The 19,280-nt window shown below is 39.8% G+C and overlaps 2 protein-coding genes across 3 annotated transcripts in view; one reads left to right on the forward strand and one right to left on the reverse strand.

The window, feature by feature from the left end:
* Smn1 (survival of motor neuron 1, telomeric) overlaps positions 1-12,006 on the forward strand; it is a 22,100-nt gene extending 10,094 nt beyond the window's left edge. For both annotated transcript variants that reach the window (XM_029566149.1, XM_008838485.3), the window contains 5 exons: positions 2,940-3,032; positions 4,831-4,941; positions 5,548-5,598; positions 6,241-6,267; positions 11,700-12,006. In XM_029566149.1, the coding sequence (XP_029422009.1) occupies positions 2,940-3,032; positions 4,831-4,941; positions 5,548-5,595 (252 nt within the window). In that variant the 3' untranslated portion in view covers positions 5,596-5,598; positions 6,241-6,267; positions 11,700-12,006. The remainder of the gene's footprint in view (positions 1-2,939; positions 3,033-4,830; positions 4,942-5,547; positions 5,599-6,240; positions 6,268-11,699) is intronic.
* Positions 12,007-17,399: 5,393 nt separating this feature from the next.
* Positions 17,400-19,280, reverse strand: part of Naip (NLR family apoptosis inhibitory protein) — a 63,467-nt gene continuing 61,586 nt past the window's right edge. Inside the window, exon 16 of the mRNA XM_008838486.2 lies at positions 17,400-17,888. Coding sequence (XP_008836708.1) covers positions 17,524-17,888 — 365 coding nt within the window. The 3' untranslated portion in view covers positions 17,400-17,523. The remainder of the gene's footprint in view (positions 17,889-19,280) is intronic.

Raw genomic sequence — 19,280 nt, forward strand, 5'->3', positions numbered from 1 at the left:
AAGTATAAACTTCCCTCTTAGGACTGCTTTTAAAGTGTCCCAGAGGTTTTGTTGTTTTGCATTGTCCTTTTTGTTGAGTTGCAGGAATTCTTTTATTTCTTTTAGTTTCTCCTTTGACCCACTCGTTTACGAGTGTTGTTTAATTGCCATGAGTTTGTGTAGTGACTAGGGCTTCCTCCAGTGTTGATTTTGAGCTTTATTGCATTGAGGTCCGATAGAATGCATGGAATTATTTCAATTTTTTTTGTATTTGTTGAGGTTTTTTTTGTGGCCCAGTTTGTGGTCAGTTTTTGAAAAAGTTCCATCGGGTGCTGAGTAGAAAGAGTGTATTCTTTGGTGCTTGGATGGACTATTTGAAAGATGTCTCTTAGGTCCATTTGATATATGGTATTGTTTAATTCAGACATCTCTCTGTTTATTCTTTGTCCAGTTGACCTGTCTAATGGAGACAGTGGGGTATTGAAGTCCCTTACTATTTTGGAGCTGCGGTTAATCTGTGTCTTAAAGTCCTGTAGTGTTGATTTTATGAATTTGGGTGCACTAGAGTTTGGTGCATATTTGTTCAGTATTGTAATATCTTCTTGGTTAACTGCTCCTTTGATCAGAATGAAGTGACCCTCCTTATCTCTTCTGATTTCTGATTAGTTTTACTTTGAAGTCTATTTTGTCAGATAGTAGAATTGCAGCCCCTGCTTGTTTCTTAGTGCCATTTGCTTGGAATATTCTTTTTTATCCTTTCACCTTAAGATAGTACCTGTCCTTAAAGGTGAGATGGGTTTCTTGCAGACAGCAAAAAGATGGATTTCATTTCTTTATCCATTCACTTAACCTGTGTCTTTTGACTGGGGAGTTCAGTCCATTGATATTTAAGGTTATTAATTGAAAGATGTGTATTGGTTGCCATTGCTGTTTGTGTTCTTTGTCTAATTTTGTGTTTCCTCAGTGATATCTTTATTTTCTTTCATTGCCCCTGGGGTATAGCTGCTCCTTTCACCTCTCTTTGTATTGCTTCAAGTATTCTTTGAAGGGCTGGTTTCATGGACATGTATTCTTTCAGGCTCTTTCTGTCATGGAAGCTTTTTCTTTTCCCCCTCAACTATAATAGACATTTTTGCTGGGTAAAGTCTTCTGGGTCGGCATCTGTTGTCATTTAGAACTTGAAATACCTTGGTCTAGGCTCTTCTGGCTTTCATAGTTTGTATTGAAAAGTCAGCTGTAATTCTGATGGGCTTTCCTTTATATGTGACTTGTTGTTTTTCTTTTGCTGCTTTCAGTATTCTCTCTTTGTTCTGTACATTTAATGTACAGAATGATCAATACCATTAACCTGAAATTCTTCTCCTTTCTTTATGGCTATGATATGTAGATTTGGTCTTTTCATGGTGTCCCACATCTCTTGCATATTCCATTCCTATGTTTTTTTTTTTTTAATTTTTCATAGTCTTTGCTTGAGTGGTCCAATTCTTCAACTTTCTCTTCCCGTGTTGATGATACGCTGTTTTCCATTTCATTCATTCTAGCGGTGAGGCTTCCCCTGTTATTTCAAGTTGGCTTAATGAGTTTTTCACTTCCTTCTTCATTTCTATCTGAGTCTTCTTCAGTGGTTCTGTCTCTTTTGTGAATTCACTCAGAAGTTTATCCCTATCTTCTTTTAGTTTTTTGATTTGTTTGTTTGTGTGTTCTTTAAATTTGTTGAATTCCTTGATCATGTTTATGATTGTTCTTTTAAATTCTGTGTGCTAGGTTATCTCTAGGGGGTTCTCCTTGTAGAAGTCTTCTACAAGATTCATAGAGTTTGGTGGGGACATAGTGTTTTGGCTTTCCATTTTATTATTATTTTATTGTGATTTTGGCATTGAATTTCTTTTGTTGTTTTTGATTCTGATATGAGAATTAAGTTGAAGTATGCTTCTGTTTGTATTATCGGTGTGCCTTGGTCCTTTTCTTATTGGTTATATAAAGCTGGTTGGTCCAGGTTTCAGGTTCTCTCAGGTTTATTTTGGAGGGAACTGATGACTTCAGATCGCTACTCAGGAGCACCCACAGAAGCCCAAGTCAGGTTCCAGTCAGGTGTATTCAGGCTTTCTTCTAAGGTTTGTCCCCTACTAGCGGGAACTCAGAACAAAATTTGGGAAGTTTCCTAAGGGGGTGCTGATTTTGGGACTCTCAGTTGGTCTGCTGAGTTCTCAGCCCCTATGCCAGAGGGAGGCCGGAGCAGGCACTCTGTAGTGGTCTGCTGAGATCCCAGCCGCTACACAGATGGAGGTCGAAACCCACCCTTTTCAGGCTGTCTGCTAAGATCTCAACCTTATCCTACCAAAGCCAGATCTGCCCCGGGGCCTTGGGAGGGACCCTACGCAAGGAATCCCTGTTGCGGGGTTGGGTATGGCGCAATTAGGGGAAGCTCACTACCATGTGGAGGCAGGATCCAAGCTCTCTCAGTCAGTTCCCTGAGTTCTCTGCCCCTATGCCAGAGGGAGGCCGGAACAGGGGTTTCTGGGGGTTTGCTGAGATCCCAGCTGCTGCACAGATGGAGGTCAGAACCCACCCTCTCAGGCTGTCTTCTAAGATCTCAGGCTTATCCAATACCAGGATAATTATTTTTATTGATGGATTTTTTAACGATTTTTATTTATTTTTAATTATGTATATATGTGTATGTCTATGGTGTAAGTATATTTATGTATATGCAGGTGTCCATGGAGGCTAGAAGAAGGTGTCAGAGCCCCTAGAGCTGGAGTTACAGTTGGTTATGAGCTGTCTGTTACGGGTCCTGGGAACTAAACTTGGGTCTTCTGTAAGAGCCTGGAACTCAGTCTTAACCACTGAGCTATCTCTGCAGCTCCTATTTTCATTGTTTTGATTTTGAATCCTCTTCCTTTCAGTGCAGGAGGGAACTTTCCTGAAATACTAACTTTCCTTTAAAATATTCTTTTTAGCCAGGTTTAAGATTCAGCGGCCCACCACCACCACCACCTCCGCCGCCCCCTTTCTTGTCATGCTGGGTACCTCCATTCCCTTCAGGACCTCCAGTAAGTACAAATGAGTTCAGATTAAACTGCTTTCATATGTAGTTTGGAATTTTGTAGAACATACGGAATTGGAACATACCTCCTTAGGCCATCCCCAGGGTCAGGTTCTACTGGGTAAATAAACTAAACCTCAGTGTTTTTGTTTTGAAGGCTTTTTTTTTTTTACCTAGATAGAGTACTCTTGCAGCCCCATCTTGTGAGTGTTGTCTGGCTTGCTTCTTTCCTGGCAGAGGTTGGTATCTAATGTCTGACGTGGCAGTTTCTGTTAGAAAGAACCAAACCTCACCATACATACAGAATTAATGTTTTACCATCCTGGAATACTTAGATGTTAGCTTTTGATCATGTAGTTTTCTTTTTTTTTTTTTTTTTCCTTTTTCTTTATGATGACAGGGGTCTTCCTATAACCCCAGCTAGCCTAGAACTTGCTACGTAGACCAGGCTGGTTCTTATCTCACAGAGATCCTCCTGCTTCTGCCTCTCAAGTGCTGGGATTAAAGGTGTGTACCACTACACATGACCTGATCATGTAATTTCTAATGGTAGATTTTTTGTTTTGTTTTGTTTCACTTTTTAATTTTTTGTCATAGTAGATGTCTAATGATAGGTTTTTATGGCATTAACAGTGAAAAAGATACTTTTAAGCAGACTTTGTATTTGTGTGGTATAGGAATAACTTAAAAAATGGACAGAATCTGGATTAATGACTTTTTTTTTTTACTTTTTGAGACAGGGTCTCCCTGTATTCCCAACTGACCTAGAACTCACTATGTAGACCAGGCTGGCCTTGAATTCACAGAGACCCACCTGCCTCCCGAGTGCTGGGATTAAAGGCATGTGCCACTGCACCTGACTGGATTAATGACTTTTTAAAAAAAAATTTTTATTATTTTATGTGCATGAGTGAATTATTACCTGTATGTAGGTAGGTACAATGCCCCTGGACTAATGACTTTTAATGAGCCTTGCAACCAAAAAGCCACTGCAGACAAACTCACTGAGTCATATGCTCTTGTGACCCGGGCACCTGACTTAATTTGCTGCTCCACCTAAGGTAGTGAATAACTGTGGGTATGCTTGAGAATTAACAGATCAAAATGCTGAAGGGCAGCAAAAAAAAATGAAGATTGAGAGTGCTTGACAATGTGTGTCTGAGATGCTTTAGGCCTGTTGATGAAAGGGCAAGATTGCCTGATAAGGGTGGATCCAAGCTTGTAGTTCCCCAAAATTGATGCTGGAGAAATGATTTTGAATAAAGTTATAGGTGAGGCCTGGCTCAACAGCACAGTTCCAGGAGACATCTGGAGGAACAGGTGACCTGTGAGTTCAGGTCCACTCTTCTAAGTAAAGTTAATAGTCAGGCTGTTTATTGAGGTATAGATAGAGGATAGATGGATAGAGGGCAGATGTTCTACTCCAAACCTTTACTTATACTTACAGTGGCCTTTGATAATGCTGTGTGGGTAGTGGTGGTTTGTATGTTTGAGAAAAAACTAAGGTTTTACATTTTGTCTTTTATGCATAGCTTCATAATGGGACAAAAATAAGCTAATGATACTATTTAATTTTTTATGACACTTCTTTTTTATCTTTGTTAAATTTAATTTGTGGGTTTTTTATTGTTATGGTTGGCTTTCTTCAAGTGTTAGATTAAAAATAATTTAAATAGAAGGCATCTCATGTAGGAAAAGGTACAATTAGAATTCATTGGATTCTAATTGTAGAATTCACAGGATTTTCAAAAAAAAAAAAACTATAGAATTCATAGGATTTAAAAAAAAAACTTTTCCATTTCTAGATAATCCCTCCACCACCCCCCATATCTCCAGATTCTTTGGATGATACTGGTGCTCTGGGAAGCATGTTGATCTCCTGGTACATGAGTGGCTACCATACTGGCTATTATATGGTAAGAATTCTCTTATATTTTCTTAGTAACTCTATGACTTGTTGCTTGGTTTTTAAACCCAAGTTCTTGCACATGCTAGGCAAGTGTTCTGCTTCAGCCCCATGTGATTAAAAATTTATTTAATTGGTTTTTGTAGTGCTGAAGATCAAACCCCAGGACTTTGTATAGGTTAGGCAAATTCTCTACCACTAAGCTACACTCTCAGTCCATGGTTATTTTAGATACTAGGTAAAAGGTGGTTGGTTTGCTTGTTTTTGTTTGTTTGTTGTTTTGAGACAGGATGTCACTTTGTAGCCTAGGTTATCCTGGAACTTGCTGTGCAGATCTGGCTGTCCCTAAACTCACAGAGGTCCACCCACCTCTGCCTCCTCAATGCAGTGATTTAAGGTGTGCACCAGCATCCCTGGCTTGAGACAGGGTTTTATATAGCCCAGACTGGCCTCAGACTCCCTGTCTATAGGATGATCTTGACCTCCTGATTCTCTGCCTGCCCTTTGCCAGGACTGGGATTACAGGTGTGGTCTTGGACTTGCCTTGAAATGTTTATTAACATGTTTGCCAAGTGTGTACCTTATTATTTTAACTTTTTATTTGCTTTCCTTACAGGGTTTCAGACAAAACAAAAAAGAAGGAAAGTCCTCACATATAAATTAAGGAGTAAGTCTGCTATCATTATAAAAACTTTTAAAATCTTTGTATAAGTTTTACAGTTTGTGGAAAACAAATGTTTTAAAAAATATTTTATTTGTTATTATTATTATTATTATTATTATTATTATTAGATCTTTTTGAGACAGGGTATCCCTTGTATCCCCAGCTGGCCTGGAACAGGCTATGGAGACCAGACTGACCTCAATTTCACATAGTGAGCCCCGGGCCAGCCAGGGCTACCTAGTGAGAGACCGGTTTTAAATAAAACAACAACAAAATGTTTGGATGGGTGGTATAGAGGACTGTAATCTTGGATGCTTGGAGCTGAGACAGAAAGATGGCAAGTTCAAGGCCTACTTGGTTTACAGAGGAAGATTGTTTATTTCAATGAAAAAAGGTGCAGAACTGTATATTTTCTCCCCTGCCATTGTATAAGCATGTATGTAGGTATTTATCCTCTCAGGGCATTACTCAGTTGACCTCTGTAGAGGCACTAGAAGATGCTGTAATCTGAGAGACTTTACAGTGTACTCATTGTGTTTTTATAAGTTTTGCCCCATGTTCATTTATTATGAATTAAAACAAAATGTAAATAAAATAAATGTGATATATTTTTTCCTTTAAACTTTAATTTTTTAAATTGTATAGGTAACTCAGAACAGTGTTCTTTAATAGGTAAGTGCTTTTTCCTTATATCTTAAAATTTTTGTTACATGTATGTGTGTGTATATGAGGCACATGTGCCGTAGCATACCTGTAGAGGTCTGAGGATGACTTGCTGGAATGCTTCTAGCCTTCCACTGTCTGTTTCCTGGGGCTCAAATTCAGGTTGCCAGGCTTTGTGGCAAGCACCTTTATCTGCTGAACCATCCTGCTAGCCTTTTTTTCCTTATATCTTGAGAGCAGACCATGTCAGTGTATAAAACTGTAGAATACTGCAAGGTGTTACTATTTTTTCCCCCTTTTGTTTTTGAGATAGGGCCCTCCTGTTTCTGCCTTCTTAGTGCTGGGATCACATATATGCAACACCATGCCCAGGTCAGGATGTTTTTGTTGGTTTTTTAAATTTACTTTTATTTTATGTGTATGAGTGTTATGCCTGCATGTATGTAAGTACACCCATGCTGTGCAGTGCCCGAGGAGGATAATAGAGAGCATCAAATCCCCTGGAACTGGAGTTATGGACAGTTGTTAGCTGCCATGTGGGTGCTTGGATTCAAACCCAGGTCCTCTGCAAGAGCAGCCAGTGCTCTTAGCTGTTGGCCATCTCCCCAGCCTCAGGATGTTTTTTTTTTTTTTTTTTTAATTAGAAGAAGCATTTCATTACAACAGCATTAACCTATTCAATAACATTTTTCTGAGCTAGGGTACATCTCTTTCAAAATTGGCTGTACATTTTTAGGTTTACAGATGAATTGTTATGCTTATACAATCTTTTACTCATTATAAACTCTATAAGACATAAAATTAAATTGGATGTTTTTATATAGAGGAATATATACCATACTTCAGAAATACATACTGTGCTTAATAGAGTTCTTACAGACCAAAGCCTAGGTTGAGGTTTCAGTATAACTCAGGGTTAGAGCACTTGCCTAGCATGTACAAGGTCCCAGGATTGGGGAGAAAAAAGAAGGGAAAGTGAAATAAGCTAAGAAAAGATTTAGTTTTTTTCAAATCCTATGCTGTTTAATGCAGTATTGCTATGTGTGGTTTTTTGTAGAAGTATGACTACAGCTACACGATGAAAAAGTTGAAAATGGGGCTGTAGAGATGGCGCAGAGGTTAAGAACGCTGGCTGCTCTTTCAGAGAATCTGGTTTGGTTTTCAGCACCTCCACAGTGGCTAACAACCACCCTTAACTCCAGTTCTAGAGGATCCCATGTCCTCTTCTGGCATCCACAAGGACTGCATGCATGTGGTACACTTACATACACACAGGCAAAACACTCATACGCATAAAATACAAATAAGTAACATCTTTTTTTTTTTTAATTTTATTTTTTATGTGTATGTGTGTATTGCCTGCATGTAGGTAAGTGCACCTGTGTCATGCAATGCCTGCGGAAGACAGCAGAGGCTGTTGGAGCCCCTGAAACTGTAGTTATGGACAGTTGTTAGCTGCCATGTGGGTGCTGGGATTTGAACTCAGATCTTCTGCAAAAAAAACAAAACAAAAAACAGTGTTCTTAACCGCTGAGCCATCTTCAGCCCTGTAACATCATTTCAATATGTAGAAGTAGAATTGCTGGGTTGAAGAGAAAATATGTACTGAGAATTTTAATACATTTTTGCCAAATTGCTCAGTAGAGGTTGTGTTCATTTATTTATTTTTAAATATTTTATGATTTTCATTTTATGTGTATGAATGTATTGCCTGCATGTATGTGAGTGCACCCGTGTTGTGCAGTGCTGCGGAAGTCAGAAGAGGGCTTCGGATTCCCCTGGAACTGGAGTCAAGGACAGTTCGTAGCCACCATATGGGTGCTGGGAATCGAAACCAGGTCCTCTGCAAGAGCAGTCAGTGCTCTTAACCACTGAGCCATCTCTCCAGCCCCTACTTTATATTTTTAAAAATTTAAAGTTTCTGTTTCTCCTTAACTTGACCAGAGTCAGATTTTTGGATCTTTTTTAATCTAATAGAAAGTGGTTACCTCTTTGTAGTTAAGGGTCTTTGCATTTATCTTGTGATATTCAGCACTGTTGGCTGTGTTTGTATAATTTCTTTTTGTATATAGTCACATCATGTGAGATATGTTTATGTTTTTTATAATTTTTGCTTCTAATTGTTAATATTAGATCATTATTTGTGGATTCTGTACTTGCAAATGCTTCTAGTTGCTACAGTTTATCTGCCTGCAGCATCAGTCAGAAAGGGCGTGGTCTGAGTAACACAGGGCGGCATTCCCAGCTGTGTGCACAATACTTCAATTTTCTTGTTTTAGTTTTGACACTGTAAACAAATGTCTTTTTCAGAAGCAGTTTAATACCACATTTTTCACATTTTCATGGCTTCATGTTTTGCTTCTTAAAATACCCCCAAGCATTGTGCTGAAGTGCTCTCTAGTGTTCCTTAGGATAAGAAGGCTGCGCTGTGCCCTACAGAGAAAATACGTGTATTAAATCAGCTTTGTTTGAACATGAGATACATTGCTGTTAGAAAACATATTTCTTAATATATTTATGTGTGTTGTGTGTATGTGTTCACACAGCATGCTTGTGGAATTGAGAGAAAACTTGTAGCAATTGGCTGACTTGTCCCTCCATGTGGGTTCTAAGATTGAACTCAAGTTGTCAAGCTTGACACTGAGCTCCTTTATCTGCTTAGCTGTCTCTCTGGCTTTCTCTCTCTCTCTCTCTCTCTCTCTCTCTCTCTCCCCCCATATATAGGGGTTTTGTTATTTTTTTTAAGATTTATTTCTTTATGTATCTGAGTATTTTGCCTGCGTATATGTCTGTGCCCCATATGTGTGCAGTACCCTTAGAGGCAGAGAGGATGTCAGATCTCCTGGAGTGGGAGTTATAGGTATTTGTGAGTCACCATGTGGTTGCTGGGAATTGAACCTGAGTCCCCTGCAAGAGCAGCAAGTGCTCTTAACTGCTGAACCATCTTGCTAGCCTAGATAATGTATTTTCAAACAAAACACCTGTAAAACAAGATGATGTGTGGTTGAGTTGATGAAAGAGTGACCAGAGGCATCTAGAAAGCTACTTGTGTCTCCCATAGGAGCAGTGGTTCAGTGATGCACTGATTCAGTGTTAGTGGCAATTGTACAGAACTTAGGCACCTTAAAGAACGGGAAGAGACAGTATTCTTCAAATCATAAGCATCTTAGAGAAGAATAAAGGGACAGTAAAAAAACAACTTTCTTAGTAATTCTAATGAGAATTCAAACATAGAACACTCACATTTGTAGTCCATTCTGAATGTGATGGTCTTTTAAGTGTCACTGTTCTAAGCTCTTGTACATGAACCTGGGACATATTTACCCTACAAATGCTGACTCCAGGTTTCAAATGCACATGTTCTCGTTTATTAAGTTTCATTCTTCATGTGCTCACTTTTTGTTAAGATGCCTTGGTTTTTAAACTTTAGTGGCTCACAATTTTGGAAATATGGATGGCAGCTGTCTTCCTTGTTCTGTGGTAACAGCAGAATCTATGGTTACAAATACCCATTAGAATGGGCTTTTCTGCTGCTTCTGATTTTTCTTTTCTTTTTTGTGGTGTGGGGTGGGGGAGGGGCAAGGAGTAGGAAAGAGTCCTTCTCTACAGCCCAAGCTGGCCTGCAGCAGTGACTTAGAATAAATTCTAGAAAGGAAAAGCAAAAATCCCCTAGAAACCAAAACTCAAAGAAATGAAATAAACACTGAGATGATATAACAAAATATTTTAAGATAAAGGCTAATAAAACTACCAAACAGCTATATTTTATTTTATAACAGTGTCTGGACATTGTAATCTCTCAACAGTAGGATATTTGATTTGAATAATAAGTTGGCTCTGTGTTTTTGGTAAACCTCTACTTGTAAATACAAGTTGTTTGGGCTGCTTATAGAAAACAAAACAAAACAGAAAACTTCTAAAACTAAACTGGGTACAGACTTTGATGGCCTGTTGGAAGTTATTTTCTATTCTACTTTCTAACTTAAGAGTACTTCTTTAATGCCTATTTGTCTTTGGGGTAATTTTTCTTGTTCTGTTTTGTTTGTTTTTTTGGGGGGGGTGGTTTGCTCTGTGTGTGTGTGTGTGTATAAAACCTGTGTGTGTGTGTGTGTGTGTGTGTGTGTATGTGTATGAGTGTGTGCATGTCCTGGGCACATCTGTACAATTCTTCCACCGTATGGGTCCTGGGGACTGAATTTAGGTTGTTGGGCCAAGGAAAGTACCTTTAACCCCTGAGGCATCTCACTGGTCCTATTTGGTTTTGAGAAAGGGTCTCTGTAGCTCAGATTGTCCATGAACTTGAGGCCTCCCAAGTCCTAGGATTATAGACATGAGAGATACCACACTGGACTGTGGCCCTTTATTCATTAAAATGGATATTTTAGGACTACAGATTTTTCTGAGTAGTGCTATAGTTATCTTATGTAGTTTGCATTACCTTGAGTTCTTACTGTGATTTTCTAGAGACCCCAAAATTTTGAGTTTGTATTCAACTCTAGAAATGTTTAGCAGTATAATTCCCAAGTGATTAGATTTAATTTCTGGTTTTATATTATATTGTGAAGAAATGCCTATACTATTGTAGTCACTAATTTTATTTTATTTTATTTTTGGTCTTTTTTGAGGCAAGGTCTCCCTGTAGCGCCCCAGCTGGCCTGGAACTCTCTATGTAGACCAGGCTGACCTGGATCTTAGAGAGATCTACCTGCCTCTGCCTCCTGGGATTAAAGGTGTGCAACACCATGCCTGGCTGTCACTAATTTTTAATAAAAATTTTAACACATGATTTTGATAATTGTTTTGTAATATGTTTTAAATAGGACAGACCAAATACAAATATCTCTTAAAAGTTATTTATTTATTTATTTATTTATTTATTTATTTATGGTTCATTGAGACAGGGTCTCTGTTTCCCCAGCTGGTCTGGAACTCACTATATAGACCAGCCTGGCTTCAGTCTCCCAGAGATCTGCCTGCCTCTGCCTCCCAAATGCTAGGATTAAAGTTGCCACCATGCACAGCCTTAATATTTTTAAAATTAGTATTATATTGTATTTACATTTTTATAATAACTTTATGTTATATTGTGTTTTAAATTGCACTTTGTATAAAAACATGATTTGGGGGGTATCAAAGATGGTCCAGAGGGTACAGGCACATGTCAACAAGCCTGGTGATCTGAATTCAATTCCTGGGACCTGTATGGTGGAAAGAGAGAGCCAACTCTTACTAGTTTTTCTCTGACTTCCACATGTGGGCCCTGGCACTTGCACATTCATACACACATACACAAAATGTTTAAAAAAAAAAAAAGAACAATATTTTCTTATTTGTATCCTAGTTTTATTTACCGTGGCAAGCCTCTTGCTCTATGTTTTCCTCTTTCTTTATGGTTTTATATTCTATAACCATCTATACTTTTATTTCAAATTCCTGTTCAGCTCTCTCCCAAGGAGATGGTGTGTTGGTGTCCTGGCTAATAGGAACAGAAGTTTCATCATCATCTTCACAGACACTTGGTTGAGTGACCTCGTCATCGGAGTTTTCCCATTCCATGGGCTCCTTGCCTAAATAGACGAAGTGTGTTTAGTGCATAATCAGTTTGAAGAACTGAACGGTGGAAATACAAATGCATAGAGGTCAACCTGCCAAAATTGTGATGGAGCACAATTGTGAAATTGTAACTTTCTTCATATCTCAAGGTTTTTATTAATGCCTTTAAATATAAATAAAAATCCTTTTTTGAAACTGGCTCTAAGTTTTCTCTGGAATATACAGTGAAATTGAGTCTGTTTAAAGATACAGGGAGAAAACTACTCAGGCTTACTTGGGTAAAGAGTGATTTCTGGAGGTAGAACAAAGTGATAATCTAAGGCTGGAGAGGAAAAACTAGCTGAAGTAGTATCAGGAATCAAGCTGACCTCTGGCCTCCGTGCACATGGACATGGACACCTGTACAGTCAAAATAGAAAATGGTTTATTTTGGATGCATTCCAAAGATTTTTGGCTCACAGTTCTGGGGGTCAGGTTGAGGGACTGTACTGATAGCCTTGCTGGCAAACTGTTGATGAGCCAGGCATAACATTGCAAGAAACAAAGAGTGTGGTTTGGGTGTGTGTGTGTGTGTGTGTATGTGGTGTGCGTGTGTGCCCTTCTTGGTCTAAAGAAGCCACCAGCATTCAATGGGAGCATCACCTTGATGACTTACCTTAATTGCCTTCTAGAGATCCCACCTCTATTAATACAGTGAATTAGCTCCCCACTCCTAGTTTCTTACAGTGGGGATTGGTTTTAGCTCATCAACTTCTCAGAAACACTCAAATCATTTCCAAACCATAGCAAGGGAGAACTAATGGGGAAAAGGAAAGGGCAACTGCAAAGGCCCTTGGACAAGAATATTTGTGGAACAAGGAGGCCACTGTGGCCAGAATGAGAGGAAGGAGAGACTACAGGGGGGAAGAGGAGGTAGCCACTTGAAGTCGATAGCTTTTACTGTGAGCTGGGAGTCCAGTGGAGGATTGTGAGGCAGTAGAGCATGATTAGCTTCCAGGAAGAGCCTGCTGACGCTATGCTTCAAGGAACGAAGCAGGCTAACCAGGCAGGAGTGGCTGTATTTGCAAGAGGAATCATGGAATATAAAAGACAAGGTTAACTAAGGGTTTCACTGAGAAACAGAACAAAGTGAGTATTTCATGAGAAATGTGGCATAACCATGCCAGCATTACAGTTATACCTGAATTAAGAGCCTGACTCAAATTAAGAGTGGGTTTGAACTGAGTATACCTGTTCCTCCAGATGTCTCCTGGAACTGTGCTGTTGAGCCTGGCCTCACCCATGATTTCAAAACCATTTCTCCAGCATCAGTTTTGGAGAACTACAAGCTTGGATCCACTCTTACCAGTCAATCTTGTCCTTTATCCCTAGGTGTAAAGCATCTCAGACACATAATGGCAATCTTCATTGTTTTCGGTGAAGATGTGCTGCCTTTCAGCACTTTAATTCTCAAGGATACCCACATTTATCCACTATCTTGAGTGGAGCAAGGTCAGGTACTGAGATCACAAGAGCACACGGTTCTATGAGTGTTTGCAATGACTTTTTGGTTGCAAGGTTAATTAAAATCATTAGTCCAGATGGATTTTATAAGTCATTCCTACCTAGTACTTTTGTGGAGGGGAAGGTTAAGAGTGAGGTTTTGTAGATGTGACATTTGCAATGCCCTTTAGAGGAATTGGGCATGAGTAGGTTCAGGTCTGGGTCTTGGCTGCAGTTGGGAATGAAGGAGGTAGTGTAGATGTGGAATTTAAAGCCATTCAACTGGATGAGGTGATCCAGGATGTACACTTACATAGAGACAGTGTCAGGACAACTCGGATCCTCCCAATGGTTAGAGATGAGATCGGAGAAACAGCAGAGGGACTGAGCTGGAGCTTTGTGAGGAGGAAACGGGGTTGGGGTGGGGTGGGGCGTGTACGCCCTGGAGCTGGGTGAGGACAGTGTTCTAAGGAGGAGAGTGATGAGCTTCAGAGTAACCAGCAGCTCAGATGCTGCTAACAGAACCAGTGAGATGAAGACTGAGAAGAGTGCACTGACAACTGAAGTGGAGGTAACCAGTGATGCTCACAAAGCTCTTTTTGTGGAGTAGAGGAGATAGAAGCCTGGAGAGGATGGGGCAGGAACATTCTCCGTGCACACACAGAACTCTTTCAGGGAAATTTGTTTTCTGGATTTCTGTTATATTTGAATCTTAATGAAATCATTTGAACAAAAAAATATTTGACAGCTGTTTTTCATGAGATTATAGGTTTTGGTTTTTTTTGTTTTGGTCTTTTTGAGACAGGGTCACCCTGCAGCCCCAGCTGGCCTGGAACTCACTGTGTAGACCTGGCTGGCCTTGAACTTACAGTATAGTTATTTTGTAATGTTAACTTGTATTAGCTGTTGTCCATGTCTATAGACTGTTTTGAAACAAAATTTATTTCCTTCAGTGGGTCATAGTAAAGAGGAAAAAAATGCTTGAAAATGAAGGAACTCTTGTAAGAAGGTGCAGGGAGTGTTCAGAAATGCAGCTGAAGATTGAGGGGGTTCTGCCCGTGAGGGCGCCATGAAAGGTTTCAGGAAGTTGGATTTGGCATATGATCAGAAAGGCCAGACAGAAATTTAGTTTTTCCCTTTTCTTCTGAAGTACTGGGACTAAACCAGGATCCCTGAACTGTTAGAAACTGCCTCTGCCCCTTTTTTTCTAAGCTAGGGATCGCCTTCAGGGCCTTGAAAAAGCTGGACCAGTGCTCCATCACTGAGTAATGTCCTTAGCTTTATATATATATATTTATATATAATGTTTTTTATTTTATGTGTCTGAGTGTATGCATTTATGTAAGTGTACCCAATGCCCACAGTGCAATGCCCACGTGCAATGCCCGCGGTGGTCAGAACTGGAACTGGAGTTAGCCATTATGTAGGTTCTGGGAATCGAACCCAGGTCCTCTGCAAGAGAAGCCAGTGCTCTTAACTGCTGAGCCATCTCTCCAGCCCCCATCCTCAGCTTTCTAAATATTTTTAGGCATTCTTGCTACAGTGTTCTGGGATTTGTGATTCTCCTGCCTCAACCTCCTGAGTATCAGGGTTTACAGATGTGCGCCGCCTGGCTCAGCTAACCTAGATTCTTTTCCATCTGTACCACTAGATCTAGTGAGTTATGCCAGTTATCAACTTGTTGCCTCTCGGGCCCAAATTCAGTCTTCACCCTCTGTTCTGCAGTCATTGCTTCCAGCTCAGAATACCTCTCCCTGTCAGCAAGTTCAGTGCACAGCTTGGTCGGTAGAGGGCGATGCTGAGACACAGAAGGAGCCAGGGCTTCTGGAGAGGGAGGCAGATCCCTGCAGCACCAGTTCCAGCCACAGGCACCTTCAGATCACACAATGGCAGAGCCCACAGCACTCAGAGGCCATTTGCAGTATAATATCTGGAGCTCAGCAGCTCTGAGACTGCAGCTCCACAGCCCTCACAAACCATGCATGGTGTTGATTAAAATCTCAGGGTTCCTTAGCCTAAGGTGAACACCTGTGTTTGGTCAGAGTTCTCTATGTTCCTTACTTAACCAGTCCCTGTTAATTTAGTCCTGGGTTAAGGCAAATGACAGTATTAAGTTGTCCTCCAATGTCCCAGTGGTAAACTTCCCCATGGTTTCTGTCTTCTCACTGGACTCCGTATAATACTTAATACCTTTCTCATTACATATCAAATCAGATAAACAAAAATATCTGAGCCTTGAGAGGTAGGCTGTGTTTATGTTTTAATGCTAAGCTATTTTTATTTTTTAATTTATTTAACTTATTCAATTTAAATATTTATTTTCATATATATATATATTTGGCAGAACTGGTATTGAGTCTAGGGCCTTATGAATCCTAAATAGACACTTATCTTTGAGCTAAACCCCAAGCTTTAATTCTTATTTTAAATATAAAAATAACAGGACATTATAAAACAAAAAAAAATAGTACAGAAAGAAGAGAATGAAAAGCAAGAAAGCCTTCCATGCACTTCCCAGAGAAACCAAAGCTAGCATTTTTTATTGTTATAACTGACAAATAAAAGCAAACATATTTGAGGTATAGCAACACAGGTGCATAGGTAATTGTGCTGGACAGCTTTAGCGTCAACTTGACACACCTGGGTTGAGGGAGCCTCAACTGGGGAACTGTCTCCACTGGACTGGCCTGTGGCCATGTGTGTGGGGCATCTTCTTGATTGTTGAGAGATGTGGGAGGGCCCAGCCCACTGTGGGTGGTGCCACCCCTGGGCAGGTGGGCCTGTGTTGCATAAGAAAGCAGGCTGAGCAGGGGCCAGGGGAGCAAGCCAGTAAGCAGCATTCCTCCATGGCCTGTGCTCCAGATCCTGCCTCCAGGTTCCTTCCCTGAGTCCCTACCTTGGGCTCCCTGAGGAACTGTGACCTGGGAGATGTAAGGTAAACTCTTTCCTTCCCAAGTTGGTATTGGTCAGAGTATTTTGTCACAGCAATGGAGAAACAAACTAGGACAGTAATGCTTCTATATAATAAAACAATATATGATTATCATAATCAAGTTAATATACCCTGAAATCCTTATTAGAGCAGATTCCTAAGACCATTAAATGTGGAACACTCAAAAGCCTCCAGAACAAAAGCAGTTTTCTGTAAACCAGTTTCTTCCTTACATTTACAATGATTATGAGATGATGTAAGCAAGCTCTGCTATACCAAGGCTACTGATACAAGGACCTAAAAGACTAAAGAGTATCTTCTAGGGGCTGGAGAGGTGACTTCACAGTTAAGAGCACTGACAGCTTTTGCAGAGGGCCTGGGTTTGATTCACAGCACTCATATGGCAGCTAACAACCACCTCTAACCCCAGTTCAAGGGGATCCAATGCTCTTCTGACCTCCATGGGCATTGCACAACAAGGGTGAACCTACCTACATGTAGGTAATACACTCATTCACATATAAAAAAAAAAGTATCTTTTGGAAAAGGTCATCATCGTCCTCTAGTTAAGGCAGCTCTAGTTTTATCATGTGCAAAACTGATTCGGTCCTTAAACTGGTTGTTACTTATCTAAATCAAATACTTGTTTTGTGCTGTGGCTTTTACATAGAGCCCTGTTCCTTTCTCCAGCCCCTCCCTGATGACCTTGGTAACAGAGGGGTTCACTGTATGAACTTTATTGAAGCGGCAGTCTTTAGACAAGAGGATCATACAAGACTGCCAAGGTACTGCGCATGAAAACTCTTAAGGTCAGCGATGGACACACAGGCTTTTAAAAATTATGATTCTGGGGACTGGAGAGAGATGCTCAGCAGCTAAGAGCACTGGCTGCTCTTGCAAAGAACCTAGGTTCAGTTCCCAGCATCCACATGGCAGCTAACAACAGTCCCTAACTTCAGTTCCAGGGGATCCAATGCTCTCTTCTGGCTTCCATGGGCATTGCATGATATGAGTACCCCTACATACATGTAAGCACAGCACTCATACATATAAAACAGTTATGATTCTTATATAGTTTAGGATTATTCTTGTGTAAGTTTTGACATTTGTTTTTGAAACAGGGTCTTGCTATGTAACCTAGGCTGGTCTCAACTTCTTGATCTTCCTGGCTCAGTCTCCTAAGTGCTGGGAATACAGGTTTGTGCCACTGTGCCTGGTTAGAGTAAAATGTTTTGAAAATCAAGCTTTTGGAACCATTGACAAACATTTCTTGATTCTGTAGTCCTCAGCTGCATCTTTTATTTCTGAATGACTGGAGAGAACGGCAGGACCCATTTCCAGAAAATAATGAAGCGTTTAGACTGAGGATGTCTTTCTTTCACAGCATTAAGAAGCTTCATGTCCTCTTCATCCAGGAGCCAACTTAACATTTTCAGACTATTGAGCCTTGGCAGTCGCAACACACACTGACTCAGGGCCTTGACAGTGGCGGCCTGAACTTTCATACATTCTGGGAGATGCCTGCTAATGTTCAGCTCTTGCAAGTTTGGCAGGTTGTCCAGGGCTTGAAAGAAATTTTTGTACCCTTCCTCTGTAATTTTGTGACACAGTGAAAGATCCAAGTTTTCAAGGTTCTGGAAGCCTCCACTGACTGCTCCCTTGGCTGCAAAAAAAGAATTGTGAAAACAGAATATTGAGGACTTCAGTAACAGTGACAATGTTATATTTTACCAACCCACCACCAATGAAAGTAGGAAATTATATATATGTAATTTATATATATTAATATAATATGTGATATATATATCATATATGTATGTATTTAAAGACACGGTCTCACTGCGTAACCATGGCTGACCTCAAACTCATATTTACTTTCTGAGTGCTGGAATTAAAGGTATGTGTCTCCATGCCAAGCTTCAATCATAATATTTTAAAGATAGTTCTTTAAAGCCCCCAAAGGGCTGATTGGTTGAAATAACCACCTGGCCAAAATCCAAGGGAAAAGCACAAACCAGGAAGTAGAGCACACAGAGTTTTGTCTCTCTGGGAAACTTGGCTCCCAGAAGGACATATGTTAAGACATAGCGTGTCTAAGAATCAGGTGAAATTACAAGGGACTCAGAATTTGTAGCAACAACATCCCCCTTTTCCCATAGAAGGGAAGGTGTCATTCCTAAAAGCTTGTCTTCTCCCTGTCTACACTGTGCCCTTCCCCTGCTGCCCAGAAGGCACTCCACACTTCAACAGGGGTCTGAGGAAAACAGCCAGGTAAATTCCCAATTAACATGGGTCTGTGACTTTAAAAAAATTATTTAATAACCACATACTTAGAAGAAGCATTGCATTACATCAGCATTGACAAATTCAAAAGCAATTTTCTGAGCTAGGCTGCATCTCTTACAAAATTGGCTGTACATTTTAACGTTTACAGTTGAATTATTACAGTTATACAACATTGTACTCAGTATAAACCCTATAAGACATAAAATTAAATGAGGTTTTAACCTTTAAAAAAGATCTCCATTTCATTATTAAAATACAGAGTTTCATGCAGAAACCTTCATTTTTAATGCAGCTGACATTAAGATGTTTGCACATGCGTTTCTAATCTCTATATATCAGATTATTACTAGACACAGTCAGTTACTTTCTGAGCTCCTTGATATCTGAGCATGGATATAAAGCCATCAGGTAGATTTCAATGAAATGTTTTTCACATCTACTAATTATTAAGGAGCAAATTTTTATGCTTTGAAGAATTATTTTTTTTAATCATTATACATTTTTAAATTTTTAATACATGATTAGAAGCTTTTCACTACAGATTTAACATTCAGTAACACACTCCATATTCAGTAACTACATCTCTTTCACAAGTGGATGCAAGTTTCTAGGTTCACAGTTGAATTAATACAGTTATACAATATTGAACTCAGTATAAGCCCTCTAAGACATAAAATTGAATGAGTTTTTAACCTCTAAAAAAGATCTCCATTTCATTTTAGAATATATTGTTCCTTGCAGAAAGACTCATTGCTTTTGCTCCTAACGC

This window comes from Nannospalax galili, unplaced genomic scaffold (assembly GCF_000622305.1).
Source record: "Nannospalax galili isolate Female #2095 unplaced genomic scaffold, S.galili_v1.0 scaffold898, whole genome shotgun sequence".
NCBI classification, from domain to species: Eukaryota; Metazoa; Chordata; class Mammalia; order Rodentia; family Spalacidae; genus Nannospalax; species Nannospalax galili.